The following is a 23,078-nucleotide window of genomic DNA, read 5'->3' on the forward strand; positions in this document are numbered from 1 at the left end:
AAAATCCTTCTCTTTAGATGCTGTATGTCACTTACAGAGAAGACATGCCTTTTTTGCCAATGCATCTGCATATTGCTACTATAATCTTGCACCACTGAAAATTACATTTCCTCCTAAACTCGAACTATATAGGCTCCATTGTTGGAGCCTATATAGTTGGAGTCTTTGTGAAACTTGTTTTCCATGTACTGTAGTCTACACTCCACTTCTGTTTTGAGTTTCTGTTACCAAGTCTTTGTACTGGCCACACAGTGCCCAAACATCATTACCAGCCTTTGGTGTTTTTCAAATAACTGCATTCACACAGTGTGCTCAGCTGACCCGCGCACACAGGAGGAGAGCCAGCTCAATAGATTCAGTCAGTCTCCATCACAGCGGCAAAGACGACATGTATATATCCAAGGCTAATACTGTTTTCTCATAACATGATCTTGAATAACCCGGACCACAATATTTAACAATTGCTGAACTTATGTTTTGCCTGTCTGTCGGTCTGAGATACTATTGATTTTTTTTTTTTTTGCAAACAGAGTTGTTGTTTGGCAAACACAGTGTTTCCTAAAGTTTAGTTACAGCATCATCTGTCTTCTGACATAGTTTATTTGCCCACTTTCATTCGCATAAATCACAATTTACTGGTGATCGCTTTAATTATAATGATTCAGGGTATAGCTTTAATAAAGTAAGAGGTTTATGACCAGTAGCTTGTGGGAGAGACACTCGGCAAATTGTTGGAGTTTTGAAACCAGAAAGCTACGAACAGTGTTCTGCCATATGTGCTGCAGTTTTAACTACTAGACTACAGTATTGGTTGCACATGGCTTTATGCCTGTTAAAGTTTTTCCCTTACTGACTGCTGGGTTAGCTGCAATTCTTTTCATTTATATGGCAAGAAAATATATCTACTGTAAAGCAATACAGAACATTACATTTTATGATTTTGAGCTTTTTCCATTTCTTTATTGTTTCAATATCTGTCATGGCAGACATGGTGGCATCATAGGTCTTCTGAACCCTGTGTCTACATAGTCAAAATAATCCATCTGGCTTCAGATCACCTTGACTATTCTGCTGAATAGAATAGAATAGATCATTCACATTCAATCAATACATCACCTTGCTGTCTTCCTATGTAGTTTAATACTGCCTCGTCTTTTGCCCAGGGAACATCGGCAGGGAGCTGTCCACAACCAACCTGGGCATGTTCATAACTGCGGACGCCGGCAATAACTGGCGACAGGTGACCCCCATCTCATACCTATATGACAACACGGTTAATCCTTTGTCCCTTTCCCTGACGGCGTAAGTCATAACTAATCACACTCGTTTATGCAGATCTTCGACGAGGAGCACAACATTTGGTTCCTGGACAACGGCGGGGCCCTGCTGGCTGTTCGGCACGCCACCCAGCCCATCCAGCAGTTGTGGTGGGTGGTTTAGCGACATCCTCTAACTTCGTAATTACGGCAGATGCTTACAGAGTGCGGGGGGGTGGGTGGGAAATCACCTGGGTGCAATTCCATTCCCGAAGCATGATTACGTTTAATGTTTTGGAGCCGCTCGATAGGCTGAAGTTTGAAAGGAATCCGCCGTGTAAAAAAACAAAAAAAGTGCAGAGGGCTCCGTTACGGCTTTTGTGCCGTGATGGGTTGAAGTGCTTTTTATGCAAATTTGGGCAGAAAATATGACGCGCAGAATGGACTCATAAGTCGATTATGTAGTGGGAGGTGAAATGCTATCTACTGTCCCCACGCGCACGAGCTCCTGTCAAAAGTGATTAAGTCTGGGGAGAGGTGATTTGAAACTGTCGGGCAAAGATTTCGATACAAAAAAAACACCTTGATGTTCCACTGTTTGTCATGTATAGGAACATTTGCGCGCAATTGCCTCCTAGCGTGACCCCTCTCTCAGATGTCTCATTGTACACGCAAAAATATCAATGTACAAATGTTTTTCTTTTTCTTTTTGGTGTGTCTCAAACAGGATCAGTCTAGACGAAGGCAAGAAATGGGATCCGCACACTTTCTCTTTTGCGCCTCTGTACGTGGATGGGGTTTTGATGGCGCCCGAATCAGAGAATCACATTATCACGTAAGTAACCGACTCTCAGAGAAATCCATGCGGAGTGAAACAATATCAGTCTGGGGAAATTAACCGTATCGCAGGCATAAACAGGCAAAACATCTCGGTGTGTGTGATATGATTGGCAGGTAAAAGCTGAAAGAAACGAGTGAAAAGCTTATGTACAGTTTTCAAGAGAACATGCACGAGTCGCTCATGTAATGACTTGGATAAAGAAGAGAGAAAAATGTACAACTTTGACGTGCAATAGCAAAGTGGCTCAGTGCCAGATTCTAAACCAGAGGAACAAAAACAAAGCAGCTGTTTACAGGAAATAATGTTTTTTTTAAATGAGTGTAGTGTGATGCACAGCTTATTGAATAGAAGAGCAATATAGCGTTAGATGTGGCTGATGGTTCTGCTGCTGCGGTGATGAGGTGAAGGTTACAAGACATGAAGCAGCAGAATGGAGAAAGAGTGTATTTATATGAATTGACGTCGACTGATATGGGTTTTTCTAAGGCTGATGCCTATTTTTGGGATATTTTTGACAATATTTTTTGGCCAATATTTTTGGCCGATATTTTTGGCCAATTTTTCCAAATGCTTGGTCTATAATTCTGTAAAAACATAAATACTTGGTCACTCCAGCAGTGGCCAATTTTGTTTTATTACTTAAGTTGATTCAATCTTAGTGTGTATTCAGACCAGAAAAGTCCTTTGGTCTGCTAGTTTGGTCCAAGCCTGGCCTTAGCCATCCGTAAACTGCGGTCAATTATAATTTCCCTACATGTACGTCTGGGTCTGATCTCAGTGGCCACGTTACATCGGTTGAATTTCAACCTACCATTCAGCGAGCGGGGGAGGCGGGTGTTGTAGTTGACAATGGCGGCGGATACGAAAGTTATGGAAGCTCTTCAATCCGTCCTGGCTCGGCTCCCAAATATCCAGAAATTAAAATTGAAGCCTTGGAATGCGCAAGGAATGCCCCCAAGAGTTATGATAGAGCTGCCTCACTCACTCGGGCGCATTACATACGTCACAACCAAACGCTAGCGAAAATCAGATCCAATCATTTCAAAGGAGTTCACCCCTCCCACATGATAACGGAGCTCAATTGTGAAGCTCCAGACCCGTGTACGAAATGCAATGAGTACGAGGGTATGGTAAAACCAGGCTAGTTTGGTCCGGACCAAAAGCTGACTTTTTTTCCCCGTATGGTGCGGTTCGCATTCAGACTGTACTTTTGCACTATATTTTGTAAACACATAGACGTGTGTGACGATCGATGCTCCCATTGGACAGCAATGACTACAACAAATTAAATAGAAATGAATATTTGACACTTACTATAATAATAAAAGAAACGTCTGTCTGGTGGAAGAGGCGTTTTCTGCGGATGAAGGGTCGTCTGCTAAGCTGTTTGTTTCTATTATGTCCACGGGACAAACTGTTTGTCTTGTTCCTCCACTTTTCGTCTCATACTTTCATTTAAGTTTGGCGACGTTTTTTTCACTTTGACCCCTCTCCTTCATTTTCTCACTAAACATGCTGAACACGAACACATCTTTGTTCTCGCAGTTGTGTTAGTACATCTGCCCAAATATCCAGGAGTCAGTGTCTCCTCGTTGCTCCAGGTCTGTCCATGGCTCATTGTTTGTCGCACCCATCCAGTATTAGCGGTAGCCGCAGCGAAAGGCTAATTTTTCCCAAGGTGCCTTGCTACGGTGGCTTGTTAGGCCCAAAAAGTTGCATGTATCCTGGAGTTGTTTCAGATCAACAGTGGTTTATATTCACACCAGTCCATTTGGAAGCGGACCGAGACCACCTGAAACAGTGGGTCTCGGTCCGGTTCTTTGATCTGCACCAGAATTCGTTTGTTGTATTCACACCTGCATAAAAGGTCCCGAAACGAACCCTGGTCCGTTTAAAGTGGACCAAACGTGCGTTCCTGAATGACTCTCTTGCGCATTCCCCCTCTGTCTTCAGGTTTTTCGGGCACTTCAGCTACAGGTCAGAGTGGCAGCTGATCAAGATCGACTACAAGGGCATCTTCAGCCGGAGATGCATGGACGGGGATTATCTTACATGGGACTTGCACTACAAGGTAAGGGCAGTATCGAGCGGTATAGATTAAGATAATGACATGCACGCACCGGTGTTGACTATGAATGCACTGTCCTCATATACAAACAGTACTGGGTAGCCTATACAGTATGAGGCTTTTTTCCCCTTATTCTGTTAACTTTGGTTTCACTTTGCTCAAACTTCATATCATACGTACATGTAAAAAAAAAGGAATCTCATTTGGTGAGTCATAATTCTAATTGTTGAATTTCTGTCTATGAACTCCCACTGCGACAAGCTTCTCATTAACTCAAGTGAAAAATCGTGATGTGCGGAAGGGTCTGTGAGAGCTTGAAACCCATTTAGGCAACAGCTGAGAGATTTTGATGAACTACGTACGACTTTCACGGTCTTGAAAGCAAGGGCGTGAGATGTCATAAATAGTTACACAAAATGTCAACTCAGGGCGTAATCTCACTCCTGCTGGAAAGCGGTTCAAGTAACAATGATAGCAACCAACAAACAGAGTTCGCCCGTGGACAGGATTGGAACAAGTAAAGGGGAGGAAGGGAATCTTGTTTGTATACCGCTCATCACCAGACAAAAGTCGCCAAAAGAGCTTCACAAAAAAAGAGAATGTTTTTGTTTTTCATTCACTCAATCCTGAGGGGTGTGCCAGGGCACAGGGCCCAATTAAAAAACAATGAAAGAGGAAGCCACTAGATTAAAATGTTAGTTGTGGTTCAAACGCATTCTTAAATTCTCTAACATATAATTAATATTCTGATTCTTCACAGGGTTGAGTCTCGAGGCATAGACTTGTAGGGTTCACTTTTTAGGGTCACTGTCACAGAAATGTTAGAAATCTAAATTTACACTGTACTAAAGGAGGACAAAAATACACTACTAGAAAAAAAACCCTCCATATCACTCACAGGCTACCTGTTATTCCTTTACGGCCCAGCCCTACTTAGCTTCCAAGATCTGACTATATCACGCATTTACTAGGTGGTATAGTAAGTGAAGGTGACTATAGAAAACAAAGAAAGAGAAACTTGGCTTTTTTAGAGTGAAAAACAGACACCAAATAAAAATACTGAATCCATGAAATATGCGCAACCAAAACAAAAATTGGGAGATTTTTCCAGCAAAACATAACATTGCAAGCTCAAACAAATGGATGTTGCACGATATATATGCAAACAAAGCAAAAAGCAACAACATTATGTCCAAAGGTGTTCTAGGCCAGAATAATCCAATCCTGTACTGACTGTGTGCGACAGGGCGAGCTGTGCGTGATGGGGGAGAAGCAGGTGTTTCTGAAGCGCCAACCAGGGAACCGCTGCATGCTGGCCCAGGACTACTCCAGGACCTACTCTTCTGAGCCGTGTGAATGCACCACCTATGACTTTGAATGGTAATGCTTGCTTCACCGGGACTCACACTGGGAGAGAGAACCATACTGGGCCTTTGTTCTGTGTTTACCAAACCATTTCTCTCGCATGAAAAAAGGATTGCATCATGTTTGAAAATCGCAGGTGTCATTTTGCAAGATTTATGTCTTTTATCCAAGATTCCTCCTAACAATAATACAACAGGAACTTTTTTTTTTTTTTTTTTTTTTTTACAAAGCAACCAATCTACATTTATATTGCAAAAACTAGATCACATTAATGCGTAATGTGAATACGCTTTGCTTTAAATGAATGTAGAGGAGCTAGGGAATGCAGATCTATATAGCATTAGGTCTGTTTTACAATGAACACATGACCCACATTGGGAGCATCTGGAGAAGGATTGTAAATTCACTGGTCACAACATAGATTCCATTACTTATCGTGCTCTAAATTATGGAAAGACATTCGTCTCCGGGAACTTTCTGAAGCTGCCGTAAACTTTGTCCATCATTTCTGTAACAACACTCATTTAGGCGATTAAGCGGCCGCGAGTGAGCAGTCAGCGCCTGTCAGTTTAATAACTATGTCAAATTGCAGTGTAACAGGATCAGCCGTGGATCATTCTGACGGATCCGAGTGAGGAACCTTCCATCACGCCGCTGTCATTTGCGTAATGTGGGGACAAGTGGCTTTTTAGAATTCAATTAATAATGAATGGAAGAAATTAATTTTAAATATCTCTTTATCCATCTGTGCTAAATTCTGTTTGATCCTGCGTGTCTGACAATCCTGACTTCTCTTAAATTATGCCACCGCGCTCCAACTGCGAAGTGTTTGCCCTCGCGCTGAAGAGATATCTGAATACGGCTCTTTATAATTTCATGAAGTTCTGTGTTACATTTTTTTTTTTTTTCCTCCTCCTCCTCTTCTTTTTTTTGGCAGCGATTATGGGTGGGAACGCCAGACGGACGGAAAGTGCTCCCCTGCCTTTTGGTTTAATCCAAATGGTGCTGCTAAGAGCTGCAGCAACAGTCAAAGCTTCCTTAACAGCACGGGGTAAGTGGCCTCCGATGCTCAATCCATCACAAAAGGGTGTTATTCCATCCCGCCGCATTTGTCATGTGGACGTATAAACAATATCTGCTTGTTGTTAGGGGGGGGGGGGAGCAGAATGGAAATGTGTCCTATTTTTTTCTGTATTTAGAACAAGCATGGTGCCCTTGAAACTGGCACACAAGACATAGCCCTAGAGAAGTGAAAAGATGTTCTGAAAAGCATACTTTAAACTACTACTTACCTGAAATGTGCATCTAGGTATCGCAAGGTTCTGTCCAACAACTGCAACGAGGGTGGACGCAACACTTTCTCCCCCAAGAGGCAGACGTGTCAGCCCAGAGCGCCGCGCGGCCTGCGTCTGTCCACCAGCAGTGGAGAGCTGAGCGCCAACGTGGGGACCAACGTCACCTTCATGGTCCTACTGGAAGATGTGAGTCGCCTCTTAGACCCCTGCCTTACTGTAGCATGTCCAAAAGACGAAGGTGGGTGGAGTAGCCAAACAATTTGATGAAGTAAGACTGGGAAAGTATTTGGTGAAACTTCTACGGACGAAGTGAGTAACACGGTTTGAGAGTAAATATCTGGGTTTCTAGCGCGTTTGTGATATTATCCTAAAGACTTTACAGTGATACACTAAATAAAGAGCGTCATTTGTGTGGAGGGTAATCTTTAGTTTCATCATTTAAGCTCTTCTTGAAAATGACTGTATATATCATTAAAGGGACAATACCTAATTTTGAACCTTTTTAGTCAAAATGTGACGAAATTGATATTTTTACCGTCACAACCGTCCTTCGTAGTCAATATGTGACAATAAAGGTAAACCCCTTTTCGTCACATTTTGACTATTTGGGTTGACCATATACAACATCTATAAATCATAATTTTGCGCAAATTTCACAAATTGACTCCCTACCTCCATCCACCTGCTGAATAAATGACTGTGTGGACCTGGGTCTATCACAGGCCCACTGTATTGTTTTTAATGTATTGATTATTGCATTGTTGATTGTGTTGTATGTCTGTGGATGTACTTTTATCGGGCCCGTACTGGCACTTCTTCTGCAAATGAAGTTCCTAACGGATAAATAAAATGAATTAGATTTTGATTTGATTCTGAAATGACTACTTTACAACATACTTTTATTGGGCTAAAAATAATTTTACCTTGCAAAAAGAAAAAAAAAAGTCAGGTATAGCTCCTTTAAGTAAAGCAACCACGTCATCAGCTGTCTATTTTTTTTTATCAAGTCAACTATAATAATAATAATACATTGGTTTTATATAGTGTTTTTCTGGACACTCAAAGACACTTTACATTGCATTATTCATTCACTCCATACTTGGTGGTGGTAAGCTACAATTACTAACCACAGCGGCCCTGCAACTGACGGAGGCAAAAAAAAAGGTGGTATAGCCCTCTATAGGTAAATTACATTTGCCCTTATTGTCCTTGTAAATAGTAAAACTCTAATACAGATGTGCATAGTTTTTTAACTACAAATCAAACCAAAATATACAAAATATGCAATACAAAAATAGCATAGAAACATTGTAGACTTGGAAAATGGATTCACAAGGAAAGCTCATCTCATTGTACAAAGTTGTTGAACCGGAGATTCTGATTGGCTGCTGAGATCAGCAAAGGGAGGGACTTTAATTAATGTTACTTGTGTCACATTCAATTCTCCATCATCATCTATTACATTTGTAAAAATTACAGACAACCCTTTTAAAAGTACTATTACTTCTAAACAATGCTACGTAAAAGTCAAAAAAAAAAAAAAAAAAAGTACAATTTATGTAATAGGTTACTCAGATGAATGGACTTGGCTGAAAAGATCAAACTCCCCGCCCCTGCAGATGAAGACACTCTACACCTCTGCACTTTGCCAGCTTGAATCTCCATAGCATTCTTGTCGTCTTTCATTGATACCCGCCTGCAAAGTATTACTGACATGTCATAGGAGGGGACTGGGAGGTGTGAGCACTTTAGTGAGCCGCAGATTCATTTGGGTCCTAAGCCCTCATGACAGGTGCCTGTGTCTGTATCCCCAGGGAGACTCTCAGCGGACTACCATGCAGCTCGACTTCGGAGACGGGATCCGAATCACATACTCCAACCTCAGCCGGACTAATGACGGCATCAAGCACATCTACAGGGCCACGGGGATTTACCGAGTCGCGGCACACGCCCAGAACAGCCATGGAGCGGAGAGCAGCTCCCTGTTCCTCCACATCACCAGTATGTGTGAATGAAAGAGAGAGACGCATTAGGGGTTCTACAGACTGTGAGCGTAGCAATACGGGATCAGGGGGGACCGTCGTGGGAGGCGTCGCTGGCTGGGCCGGTCATGCTTGAGGTCTCGTGGTGGGTTTTTTGGGTCATGGAAATACTGGGGATATTGGAGGGTCACAGCTATATTTTGGAAACATAGGCTTTTTATAGCTAGTACCACTTAATGCAACAGCAGCACCTAAAGCCTTCAAGATTTCCAGGATTTTTGAAGTCCCCTTTAAGAAAAATCTTTGTAATTAATATATCATATTTATTTTGTACAAATTGATTTCTCTTTCAATTAAATTATTTACCCTATTCATCTGTCAGTGTTTTGCCTCAATAACTCCAATAATAAAACTGGCTCTGTGAGTACCACCAGATCTAAAGCACGTCTTTAAAATGATAGTCTAAAAGTGAGGAAAGATTAAATAATAAAGTAAACAATCAAATTTGTCCCCTCTATAAGTTTGCAAAATGAGGAGAGGAAGAACAGGATTAAGCTCCTCCCCCTCCCTCCTGATTGGACCTGACAGACTGGTTCACAAGAAAAGCTTGTCTCATTGGTCAACATGGGAGGATACTAGTTAGTTGCTGAAATCGGGGAAGGAGTGACTTTGAATATTAAAAATAATATAAAGCTATTATGACTTACTTGGCGCATTCATGGCGCCTTTATTGTCGATCACAGTGGTCTCTTGGACGCTCCAGGTTCAGTTGCTTGGATGTTTTTTTCACTGCTCTCACCAGAAAACCTACAAAACAATTGATCCTGGATTGTAGAGGCTTTCGTGATCGAAAATAAAGGCGCCATGCTGACCACTCATACAGCCGCTGGGTCACTACAAAGTAAAATACGCACAAATATCAACTTTATTTTTTGCATAAAAAGTTGCATAATGCACCTTTAAAGGATTATACAGTCGTCAAAACATAACAGGAACAGGAACCAATGAACAAAATAAAATATTTTTTTGTTAATTTCTGTTCAAGACCTTATGTTCCACAGAAAGAGGCCCATGAATCACCAATGGGACCCCGGCCATACTTTACAACCACAACTATAGAACATACCAAGCCCCACAACGGATCATGTGTTGCTCTCAAAGTATTTCAGGTATCAGTGGCTCAGGTGGTACATTAGAATAATGGTGGGTGAAATCTTGTAACTACTGTACTGTTCATTGGGCAAGACCCTGGTCACATATTGGGCCGGGCTTGGTTATGTATGTCCCAATAAAATGAGAAACTCCATGGGTTCTCTTTGCGAAACTGGATTTCAAACACATACGATTCTGATGTTCCAAGCTATTTTCAGGCATTAGCAACTTTTCTAATGGCCATAATGAATATTCAGAAGGTTGGTGTATGTCTGTATGAAGTCAGTCATTTAGACATTTTGTGACAAATACATTTCACACACAGAGCACTGTTGCAGAATTGCAAATGGTTGAAAAGGGGATGCTTGATTTATTTACCGCATTAGATCAGTCTTTGGCATTGTTAACGTTGCTGTGTTATCAGCTATATGAAGATTAATTATCAACTAATTTATTCCAATATTTTATTTCACATGGGTTCCTTCCATAATGATATGTGTGTCCAATTAGCCTCCTTAAAAACCGAAGTCTCATGTTGTCCTGTTCATTTTAATGACTTAGTGTTTACATGGTTATGCTCACAGAGATGCAGTGTTTTCGATGATGACCTGTTGTTGATGTTTTTGCCCTGAATGCACCACTTTGATCAGCATAGTATCTCAAATTATTTCAACAGGAATTACATAACCTTTTGCAGACCCTACGCATTACTGTCATATACTGTAAAACAAAGTAGATTTCTCAATAAAAGAACTAACTACATTCACCACTGGAACATTACTGGACTGGTAGCTTTCCACTCCAGCCTCATTGTATTATATAGTCCGTAGAGGTTAAATATTTTCATCTCCTTGTTCATGTGTGCGCCTCAGGTCCAGTGGAGCGCATCTATCTCTCAGCTCCCATTGTGACTGTCCGGGGGAAGGAGGCCAATCTGAGCGTGATGGTTTGGCCCAACCACACCAGAACCTTGACCTTCTTCTGGTGGCTCGACAACAGCTCCGAGGTTTGTAAATATGGCCGCCTGTGCTTCTCGATCTCCTCCAGCCTCGTACACAGTCAGAGTTTCCCAGTATGCACTTATAAAGTTGTTGCAGCATCGTTTAGTACAATTATTTGCCACATGCGTTTGTAAATCAAGACTGATTTATGTATTTTTACTATTTAAAGGAATAGGCCACCGTTTTTACATACTAAGATATGTTCTTACCTCACTTTAGACGTGTTAATATATCCCCGTCTGGTCTTTGTCCGTGCGCTCTGCCAGGCAAACGAAGCACATACGCAGCCTCTCCCACATGTCACATAGCTCCAAAAAAGCTCACGATAGAAGCTACCAAGCTCTTCCACATGTTCCCTATTTAAATAAAGTTGCGTGAAGTGTTTTCATGCGAAGTATATTTACACAGAAATGTAGCATGTCGATTTTATAAGCAAATAAAAAGGGGGACTATATTGTGAGGCGTAATGATACGAGGAGTAAAACGTCCGCGCAGTAACTCCTAAAGGTTATTGACGGAAGTGAGCGGGGGAAGTCTTTAGGAGTTACTGCGCGGACGCTGTGCTCCTCGTATCATTACGCCTCACAATATAGTCCCCCTTTTTATTTGCTTATAAAATCGACATGCTACATTTCTGTGTAAATATACTTCGCATGAAAACACTTCACGTAACTTTATTTAAATAGGGAACACGTGGAAGAGCTTGGTAGCTTCTATCGTGAGCTTTTTCGGAGCTATATGACATGTGGGAGAGGCTGCGTATGTGCTCCGTTTGCGTGACAGAGCGCGCGGACAAAGACCAGACGGGGATATATTAACACGTCTAAAGTGAGGTAAGAACATATCTTAGTATGTAAAAACGGTGGCCTATTCCTTTAAATAGATTTTTCTGTACTCAAGTCAATGTATGTTGCATTGAAATAACAATACCACAACAGATATATATATATACTGCTGTATGAAGTGAATCCATGACACACTATATCATTGATTTTGCCATCAAGGTCAAAAACACATCGGGACATTTTCAAATACTTCTACTTTCACTGCTGCGACTATGATTGCTGCCACTTCTGCTTCTTAGTTCCAAACACCCACACATGGATAAAGGAGATGTCTATCATTTGTGTACAAAGGTCTGATGACTGCTACAAAGGTGAAAGCGCCATGTGGTAAAACATGAAAGAGTGACACGCATATTTGAGCCCGAAACACAAGACTCAAGGTCAAATGTTTCCGGATGCTCTATACTTTCATAATTACACTTCTGTTAGTTTGAATGATCATGTTTTCATTATCATGCTAAATGCCAGGATGTTACTGTAGTACTTGTGTTTTACCCCAGCCTGTTTTCCCACTTGCTTATTATGCATTGTGTCAAGGTCTTCTGTTTCGCATATGCTCTTCTTTTGTTGACTTGGAGTGTTTACTACTTATCCTCGGCGCTGTTTCCCTTTGATTCCAGCCGCTCATAACCTTGGAAGGGAGCATCTCGTACACTTTTCAGAGGGCGGGCAGAAACAAGGTCACGGTCCAGGTGGCCTCAGGGAGCGACGTCATGCAGGACTCCCAAGTCATCACCGTGAAGGGTGAGCAAAAAAATGAGGATTTAAGGCGCTCTAATTGGGAGGAAGCAGTAAACATAACAATGCAATCTGGAGGAACATTGTGCCTTCTGGATACTACTAAACCTAGCCTCCATTTTTCTTTTTCGTTCTTTTTCTTTCTTTTTTTCTCCACTTAGAGTACTTCAGGTCGCTGCTTCTGTCGTTCTCACCAGCACTTGACGAGCACAACCCTGACATCCCGGAGTGGAGGGAGGACATAGGGCGCGTGGTGCGGACAGCTTTCTCACAGGTACACCGCTCCCAGCCTGTCCCCGAGCCATTCCCCTCCAGCTAACACCCGGCTACGGTGGCTTTCAGGGACATTACTTTTTCATAGCACGGTCTGGCATGATACAAAATTCATCACGTTTTATGGTTCACATGACAAACTTTTAGCCTGGTTTTTACTTGACCTGTGTCGTTGGTAAATGGACAAGGCTGTATAATGTACAAGTCCGTCGAGATTTTCTGGCTTGATTTAAAGATGAACATATGGATTTGGTACACGAGGCACGAGGCACGAGGCACGATACCGGCGGGCAGAAAGTAAACTTAAAATAGCTAAGTGGACGTTAAAGGTGCATTATGCAACTTTTTATGCGGAAAAAAAGTTGGTATTTGTGCGTATTTGATCTTGCAGCTGTATGAGTGGTCAGCATGGCGCCTTTATTTTCGATCACAGTGGTCTCTACAATGCTCCCGGATTCCTTGTTTTGTAGGTTTTCTGGTGAGAGGGTCCATCAGTAGTTAAAACCTACCAAACAGTTGATCCTGGAGCGTCCTACAGACCACTGTGATGGAAAGTAAAGGTGCCATGCTGACTCATACAGTGGCTGCCTCACTACAAGGTCAAATACATACAAATGTCAACTTCTTTTTTTCCATAAAAAAGTTAGTATAATGCAGCTTTAAGAAAGCTAGTTCCCTTTGCATTTTTGTTGTTGTTTTTTTACTTCTTTTTTTTATAGCTACTGTACTTACTTCGTGCTTACTTACAACAATAACCAATGTATGTAAATACTACTACTGCACTGAGGTTTTTTAGATATGATCTAAATTAAATCTTTTCTAACACAATCCCAAGACCTAGTAAGGTTTACAATATTTAGCCTCCACCAGGATAGTTGTTTTTAGCATTGTTGCTGCAGTGCATCCATGTTTGTTTGTGTTTTTCTTCTTAAATGTCTGCAAACAAAATATACTGCACAAGGTAAAATAAATAGGTACAGCTTCTTTAAACTAGGATTAACTCTAATGCTACTAACATCAGGAGTGTTAAAGCGACTGCAATTACATTTTTGTCACCAATATTTCACAATTTACTACTGCCAGTTATTCCACATCTACTGCTGCTAGTATTAACATAGCCAACAGGTTAATAAACAGATGTTTTCTGCATTAGCCCTTTATATTTCCCATGATTTAACTCAATGGTGCTGCTGATGTTGCTGCTGAAAGGTCTCAGGTGTTTCGGAAGACCAGCTGCTCGTCTCCCTGTACCCCGGCCTGCCCACCACAGCCGAGCTCTTCATCCTGCCTGACGCACACGAATCCGGGGAGCAGAAGAGGCGGGGCGATGACAAACTTGGCTCGGTAAGTCGTGTGCTCAGAAAATCCATTTTTAGACAAATAATAAATAAATAAGTAGGTAAGTAAGAACTAATAATGTGATCACCACACCATAAAATTAAATAAATATATAATGAAAAAAATGAAAACTCCCAGGAAGTGAAGACCCCAACCAAGGCACTGTGTTTTTCTATAGGCAGTTTTAGATCTGCGCAAGATGCAGGGAACAAAAGTGTTTAACATTTTTACAAATGACTACAATGAGTATTTCAACACCCAATGTTTTCCAACTGTACACTGGTTCTTTGGGGGCCTACATGACTAGAGTTTGTTTTCTCACTCTTGCAATAAAAGCCTTTAAGAATGATGTAAATAATAAATGTATCACAAATGAATCCACCAAAAGCTGCATCATGGCGCTAAATTGTAACAACTCCTGTGGCAATATTTGCACTACAAGTTTGTAAACAGTTTAATCACCAACCAGAACCATAACAAGATATAACACGTCACCTGACAACCTGAGAACCTCCCTCTGTAGTGGTATCAGTGTCACGGCCAAGTCTTGCAAGTGACTCATTTAAGTGTATACTCAATAAGCAGATTGGCAAATGGGCTTTTAGCACTTGTCGGCAGACTCAGTGATGCTTGTGGGGGGAATAACAGGCTGTGAAGGTAGATATGCACCATGAACCACACCACATCTAAGCTTTCATGTCTAGAGTGGAGAATTTGAAATCCTTTTCAAATAGTTTTTGCCCTTTTGTTGAGCCTTTCATCTTTATTTTCATCCACAAAGTCCAAAGAAGCTTATATCCCTTTTTAGACAAGATCATCTCACTTGAAATAAAATAAAAGACTCGCCTTAGCTTCACTGCAAACCATAGACTGTTGGACATTGGAATGCAAAATGTAACTCTCCTTGTTTACTTGTCAGAACTTCTCATGCTTTATTATCAACTACAGTATATGACGTTGAACATGTTGATTTCAATTGTTTGATTTCAGATATCAGACACCTTTGTCACTGCGCTGAACCAAGGCTTGGTCCAGTTTGAACTCAAAGCCAACATTCGGATTGTTGTGTACGTCACTCAGCAAACTTTAGGTAAGTTTCACCTCTATAAGAAAAAAAATCACACTTTACATCACATTTACATAGCATGGTGGCTAGAAGTGTATAGTTTATCATGGTTGTGCATTTATTCATACCAGTAACCCAGGATGAAGAGCATTGTTAATTAAAATAAATAAAAAAATATGAAGGAATAAAGATGGCTGAAGCCTATCCCAACAAATAGACTTTTGGTGGAGTGGCCAGATGACTGCAGATGAGACACACATAGTCACACCTAATACTGTATTATTAACAGATCTGATTGATGTTTTCATGAATTGTGAATAAAAGAGGTTTAATCCAAACTTACAGGGTCAAAAATCAAATGTCATGTTGAGTTAAAACCAGTCTAGCTGAAGACCAGGAGTAGAATATCTGGGCGGAGGTTTCCCCAGCACAACTGACAGATGGTTCAGATGCAGATGAGAAATTTCCCAATGGGGTCATTAAAGTGGGCTTTATCTTAACCTCTTAACCCCTGCCTTAAGCAACCAGCTTCTCAACTGGAGAGTTTACAGCCTCTTACAGACCAGTGTCACGCCTCATTTGCAAGCTAAGACCTACAAAACTGATCAAAGATTTTTCCGCTTGTTGCTGCGTTGTCACTCTTTTTACATATTTTTTTATGCTTTTCGTTTTTTTGATGCTCTTTCGATGCTATTTTTTCTCGTTTTTGTCACATCTTCTGTGTTTTTGTTGCTTTTTCATCCTTTCACGCCTTTTTTCAAGAAGCTTTAAGATTTGGGGAAAGCCAAACTGGAGAAAATGTGCTCCGTTCAGGCTGAGGTGAAGAAGTTAAACTCAAAAATAAATATGAAAATCATAATGGAGCAGATTTTTGCTGTTGTGGTGCTGTCGTGGAATATTTCACCTAATTTTCACTATCGATTTCTCCTCTTTTTGAAAAATCTTGATGTTCTTGCACTTTGCTCTTTCTCACCTTTGGCCACGACACTGTACCTTTCTTTCAAATCACCCGATCGATGGCGTGACTGACAAAGTAGGTGCTTGGTATGCCGCTCTGCGTGTGGGCAGGGTCACCGTGTGATTAGCATATCGCCCCAAACGTGTCGATCACAGACGCGTGTCTTTACCCTTTTCATCCACCAACGGATCTGTCTTCATTTGTGTCGGCGTACAAAAGGTCTGGCTTGCCTTGAAAATGATCTCCATCGCGAAAGGTCAACACACTTCATAGGCTTCTGTCTGAGAGCAGAGGGGGCCGTCGCAGTACTTTGAATATTGCATCTCAGCATTTAAAAAGCCATGACTATGCATAAGGCACCTGCGCTTAGATCCCCGCCGAGGCACGGTGGACCTCCTGAAGGTTCTTTTAATATCCTCAGGGGGAAAGCTGACAGGGGGGCAGGCGTGCTAGTAAAACATGCTATTGTTAACTGTCAGAAGTAATGAGGCGTCTGCGCGGCTAGGTGGGATGAGAAGTGACGCGGGGATCAACAGTTTAAAGAGTGATTCAGTCCAGACTTTAGGGCCCACGGGCAAGATAGATGGGTGGATTCAGTGTAAAGTGTAGTAGTGGATAGGAGTGTGCTGAGCTGCAGTAAATCAGTACAAAGTGATGAAATATGAGGACCGTTACCACAGCAATTAACGGAAAGAACTCATCCCCGAAATGGTGGCCATAACTGAAAAAAAGAAAAAAAAATCATAAATCCATAAGAATAACCTATACTTCCATCCATCCATCCATCCATCCATTTTCTTCCACCCTATACTATAACCTATAATATAACCTATACTTGATTGATCTTATTTGTGGAAAAAAAAATATAGTCCATATCTAAATACAGTTTTATCAATCGTTAAAGGGACTAGATGTAAGTTGGTCATTTTTATACTCACTACTGCCACCTCAGATCTAACGCGTAACTGCAGTCTCTATGTTAAAGGGATATTTCAGGATTTTTGACATAGGGCCTCATTTCCTAGTTATCCAGAGTGTTGTTGATTCTGGAGATTTTTTTTTTTTTTGTAATTCATGCAGTTCTTATATTTGAAGAGTTTTGTGGTGCTAGGCTAGTGCTAGGCTAGTGCATGTCTATAGTAACTAGTAGCCTGCATTAAAAATAGTCTGACCCACTCCACAGTGTAGAAATGCGCTAACCTTGCATTAGCCTAGCACCACGAAACTCTTCAAATATAAGAACTGCATGAATTACAAAAAAATGTCTCCAGAAATCAACAACACTCTGGATAACTAGGAAATGAGGCCCTATGTCAACATTCCTGAAAAATCCCTTTAAGCTCATGCATGACGACACTTCAGACCCGAAGTAAAAACTTTTTGAGTGACAGTGCAGGATTTTAGAGACAGTTGTGGTGAACAGTTCTGAGATCATTCTACACATTAGGACATTGCTGGAACATAGGGGGAGGAAAATACTTAACTGTAACATTTTTAAACTCCGTATAGTCCCTTTAATCATCATTTTGTCGGACAAAGCTGTACACACACCCAAAACACATATTGATCAGGAGATTGTGAGAGCTAAAAACAAGTTGGCAGTGTGAGGAAATTGTTCAAACTCAACTGCCTCCTCCTGTCACTGTTCCAAAATGGGTCAAATCTGGTTCTCTAGCTTTTATATTTAATTTTTACATTTTCTGGGCCTCACAAATGTGTTTGATGCTAAATGACAGATGGGGGAAAACAAAACTCCACCAACACTTGCTAGCTAGGGGATTTAATGTCCTTCATTTGGTGCAAATATCTATGTAGTGAAACAACCTGGTGCAGGGGAAGGATTTTTGTTATGTCTCAAATTAACAAATCATTGTTCATTAAGAATAGACTGTGGAAAAAAAAGAAAATCTCTTGTGAGTAATCAGTGCTTCAGACAGTGACCTGCTCTCTGATGACAGCATTATGAAATCCGTGAATAATAATGGAGGCTACTGTTCAATTCTTGCTCTGTTTCATACCGGCAAAGTGTGTGAAACAAATAATATGAATAAGATGAATGATGAATGGGAAAAAATATATATATATCTTATTAATTTTAACACCTCTGGATTCATCTAAAAGTCCCAAACCTGCACCACAATGTGAGCCAGCCAGCTTCCAACTTTGTGATACCGTAGTCTTATTTTGCAAACTATCAGTATACAGTATTCAGAATGGGGATTTGTACATTTGTCAAGTGCTTAGCCACTCTCTGTCCTCTCTCAGCTCCTCTGGTGGACTCCAACTCCATTCACAGTGGTCCGGCCATGCTGATGCTGCTCAGTGTGGTCATAGTGGGAGTGGCAGCCTTCTTCATCTACAAGTTCAAAAGGTGGGTTGTTTCTGTGCCTTCTGAAAATAACTTTAAATAGTTTCCATTGCACTGGTTACAGATTAAATCCTTTGCAGTAGGTGAGAGTAGGTATTCCTTTAAATAGATTGTAGCGAGATGTTGTGAAAGATCATTTTTAATCCTGTGACACAGTGCAATGTTCTGGACATCAATTTGAAGCTACAACCATCCCCATGGCAGATCCAATCAATCATTTAGTTCCTACCGGAGAAATCGGACAGAGTGACGAGACTCATCCTTTTTAGGCCATTACGGTTTTGCTTTGTTGATTTTCAGATAGTTTTCTGGGTAATGTGCAGTGTATTCGAATTTATATTTGCATAGGTTTATTCAAATCTACTTATGTTTTCAACTGCCAGCTACTAATGCTTTACTGATGCGTTAAGAAGGCAAAAGACATTTGTGATAAAAAGCTGCTGAAGTGATAATGAGCTTTCATATATTTGATACGTTTTACGATTTATTTATGCATGGCTACAGGAAAATCCCCTGGATCCACGTGCAGACTGAAGACACCCAGGAGAAGGAGCCGGAGGTGATCAGCACAGTCAGTCCCAATGACAACATGTCCAACCTTTCCAACATGTCCAACATGTCCAACAAGTCCAACATGTACACCATGACAAACCTGTCCAACATGTCCACCATGACAAACCTGTCCAACATGTCCACCATGACAAACCTGTCCAACATGTCCACCATGACAAACCTGTCCAAGGTGAAGCTGAGCGACTTCCCATGTCACAAGGAGCTGCTGGAGAAGGAGCTGGAGGCCCAGAGCCGAGGTGAGTCCAGTGAAGCTTCTAACTACAAGACTATTCTATAGAAATACTCTCGTATGTGCATACATTTTATTAATTTGTCGAATGAGGTAAGATTGGATTCATATGGATTTATATGACACAAGTTACCAAAAGTGCTTCACATAGTATCGGAGATTTGTTCTTCCTACAATCCACACAGGGTGGTGGTAAGCTATGTACTTAGCTTCAGTTTTCTCTGGGGTAGACTGATGTTGTCTCGATTGCACACATCTGCACCAACCTTTACATCTATACCACCATTTATTCATGCACACACACACGCACGCACGCACATCATTCATCCCTATTGTACATGTTTTTAGTGGTAGGGGAAACCGGAGTACCCGGAGTAAACCTACGCAGACATGGGGAGACATGCAAACTCCACACAGAAAGTCCCCACCCGAGGATCGAACCCGGGACCTTCTCGCTGTGAAGCACGATAAGGGTTAATATAATCTACATAGAGTTTTGTAATGGATAGTAATACTTTTATCACAAAAGCAAAAGTATACATGCCTTTCAGTCACATGACTTTTGTTGTTAGGGCTGCCATTTTGAAGACCTCTGCCTTGTATCATATCAAACTATGCTCCACTGTCAAGATGCTACATTTAAAAATAGTGCACCTAGTGCATATGAGCAGAGCTGATACTTACAAACTGTCTGGAGAGTTACTGATACCACTTAAAAGCAGCAAAGCTTGCCCTGGATAACATTTGTGGATATTAGATACAGCTGCTGAGCTACAGGTCACACAAGTCTCTCCAAGAGAAAGCCCTTTACAAAACTCCAGACATCTAGCCTTGGTTACAACATGTGACAGATGTAAGAGCTAAGCTTTTAATGCAGTCTTTCCTCAGATAGTTCATAGATGTCTTTTATGTGTTGAGGCGAAATGCTAAACGTGGTAAGATGCGAACTTGAGCAGCTTAAACACTCACTCAGAATGAGGATGAGTTGACATGACGAACTGTAAACTTCATAGAGAAACTTTTTCTGTTTCCTCCTCGATGTGTTCATTTAGTTTGAGCAGTGGCTCAAGCACATCTGTGGCAGAATCCTGCTGCAGCTGGACTGACAGCGCTGCTATGTATTTGCCTTCTAAGTAACAACATACCTGGTTTGTTGAATTAAACGTGTGCTCTCTGAGGCTAAAACTTGAGCCTTTGCAGAAAAAGAACTAAAAACTCAGGTTCTTTTTTTTTTTTTTTTTTTAAATATTCATCTATTTGTCAATAACCCAAAAATAACACCACATTGTCAATTTCATCCATGTGGTTGGAATTGACTGTGGTTTGATCGGATCCTGTTTGTGAATCATTTAGCACTTAAAAAACTCTATTGTAAGGCCCTCCAAACAGTGTGCTGCATACACAGCATCACACAACTAGAAACAGCCCTGGGTAATGTTACAATATTTACTACCTTTCAAACATTATGACCAGGTTCAGAGCTGACACAGAAATTTATGTCACACAGCGTTAATTTCAGATCAGAAAATTATGCCGACTCCATTTTGCTTGACGGGAGAGGACCGTCGACAGACGATTCATCAGTGTGTACAACAGCGAGACATTAATATAGGATTTATACTGCGTGCCTCAGTGTGGAAACTGATCCTGATTAAGATTTTATCTTCCAAAAAAAAAACATCACCCAGCATCTGCTTGAAATAAGTTTAAAGTAGCTCTTGAGGACCCTTTCACTGCAGGGCTCCGTCTTTCTCTACTTCTGCTTCCGAAAGTTAATTTTCTTGTCTTCTCAGTGAAACGCAGCGAGTGAGTTATATGATTCACCAATAGTGTAACAGAGGAGTATGACTACTTCCAGCAGCACTTCCCATGTTTGATTTTCTTTCTCTTTTTTTGCAAATCGAACAACTCAAATGCAGCATCCACACCTCTGGCTCGACGGGTGAACTGTTTGATTGCTGCGCCTGACGTCCTCCTTGATGCCTTTTTCCATGAATACCATTGAGCTGACAAAAGTAGCGCTGCCGCACTCCTGACAGACATGTTGCGGGCTGCGTTGCGCGATGCGTTTGTGGTCACTCAGCAACTTTTGGCGGTTCTTCATCTCTCAGCACCTTTCCGCCCGAGCCTACGCTGATGTGAGACAAATGAGGCGCGTTCATCAGCCATCAGAGGTGTTTATTTACAAAGAGAGCCGCAGCGTGAGGCCTTTGATTGGAGGCTCTCTAGATTAAATTAATTGACGGCCCGCTGGCTGAAGATTGCGTTGATGCGCGGGGCTCGGCGGGGCTCTCATGGACGCTGATTGGGGCAAGCTTCACTGGGTGTCTGTTTACGCTCGAGCTGAAATGATATCTTTGGAAGGAGAAAGCTTACTGTTGCCAGACAAATAGGCTGAAGACGATGGCAGGATGATGGAGAGGTGAAAGAGTGCGTTTATATGAATAGCTCTAGAGGTGACTGGTTGAATTTTGAATTTCCATAGCCCCTCTGGGGACAATACAGTAGTAGTGTTAATGGGATGATTGGGGGTCTTGGATCTCCACTGGTGTCTCTGGCCAGAAAACCACAATTGGAATTTTCCCTGCACTGGGTCGGAGCCACCAATACACACTAATGGAATCACGAAGAAGCTAACAGGCTAACGGGCAAAGCTAACTGCTGTAAAAAAAACAAAAAAAACGCTACATGCTACGACACCTGCAGTGGCGCTTATGGCCTCTAGGGGCATGAGTTACTTAGTACTGCTTTAAAAGAAATTAAAAGCCTCGATTTATTCTGCCAACAATTTTACAAAGAGATCAACTAAACTCACGTATTAGCAATTAGTAGGGTGTTATGTTCAAAATGAATCCAAAATATTCAAACGTTTACACAATACACACTAATGGAATCACGAAGAAGAAGCTAACAGTCTCCCGGGCACGGCTAGCTGCATGCTAGTGCCACTTAAACAGTATTTACAGCCAAGTTTGAAAGAAAAAAAGATCTCCATTGTGTAATTGAGTTGTGGCACAATGTACAATGTCCCTCTCTCCCTTTGTCATCTCTGTCAGTGTTGTATTTACTTTCATGCACAATTAATGAGTAAAAATAACGCAACATGCTATGACACCTGCAGTGGTGCTTATGGCCTCTAGGGGCATGAGTTACTTAGTACTGCTGAAAGCTGCACTAGGCAAGGCAAGTTTATTTGTAGAGCACAATTCATACACAAGGCAATTCAAAGTGCTTCACAGTTGCAAAAAAATACAAGAAAACAGATGAAATCAATAAAAAAACATCAACATAAAATTAATCAATTACAGCAAAGGCAAGAGTGCAAATAAAAATACTTTCAGTTGTCATATGCACAAGTAAAAAGAACTGTTTTCAGCCTGGATTTGAACATTGTCAGATTTGAGGCCTGTCTCACATCCTCATAAAGACTGTTCCAGATTTTAGCTGCATGAAACTGAAACACAGCCTCACCGTGTTTATTATTGACTCTGGGAACCACCGGGAGACCCCTCCCTAGGGTTCTCAGGGCCCGAGATGGTTCATACGGCTGCAACATGTACTTCGGCGCTAAACCATGAAAAGACTTGTACACAAGCAGAGCTGTTTTAAATTCTATTCTCTGAGTGACAGGAAGCCAGTGCAGAGACCGGAGCACTGGACTAATATGGTCATATTTCCTGGTTCTGGTCAGGACTTGAGCAGCAGCGTTCTGGATGTACTGCAGCTGTCT

At 41.4% G+C, this 23,078-nt stretch overlaps 1 protein-coding gene across 1 annotated transcript in view; it reads left to right on the plus strand.

Annotated features, from left to right (window-relative positions):
- Nucleotides 1-23,078, plus strand: part of LOC306965779 (VPS10 domain-containing receptor SorCS3-like) — a 96,669-nt gene that overhangs the window by 67,667 nt on the left and 5,924 nt on the right. Inside the window, exons 12-26 of the mRNA XM_079560330.1 lie at nt 1,164-1,240; nt 1,336-1,427; nt 1,984-2,091; nt 4,051-4,168; nt 5,412-5,545; nt 6,468-6,581; nt 6,840-7,011; nt 8,640-8,826; nt 10,832-10,965; nt 12,426-12,549; nt 12,705-12,817; nt 14,026-14,160; nt 15,145-15,244; nt 18,444-18,549; nt 19,051-19,355. Of these exons, the coding sequence (XP_079416456.1) occupies nt 1,164-1,240; nt 1,336-1,427; nt 1,984-2,091; nt 4,051-4,168; nt 5,412-5,545; nt 6,468-6,581; nt 6,840-7,011; nt 8,640-8,826; nt 10,832-10,965; nt 12,426-12,549; nt 12,705-12,817; nt 14,026-14,160; nt 15,145-15,244; nt 18,444-18,549; nt 19,051-19,355 (2,019 nt within the window). The remainder of the gene's footprint in view (nt 1-1,163; nt 1,241-1,335; nt 1,428-1,983; nt 2,092-4,050; nt 4,169-5,411; nt 5,546-6,467; nt 6,582-6,839; nt 7,012-8,639; nt 8,827-10,831; nt 10,966-12,425; nt 12,550-12,704; nt 12,818-14,025; nt 14,161-15,144; nt 15,245-18,443; nt 18,550-19,050; nt 19,356-23,078) is intronic.

The sequence above is a fragment of the Gobius niger genome, assembly GCF_951799975.1.
Source record: "Gobius niger genome assembly, chromosome: 7".
Lineage (NCBI taxonomy): Eukaryota > Metazoa > Chordata > Actinopteri > Gobiiformes > Gobiidae > Gobius > Gobius niger.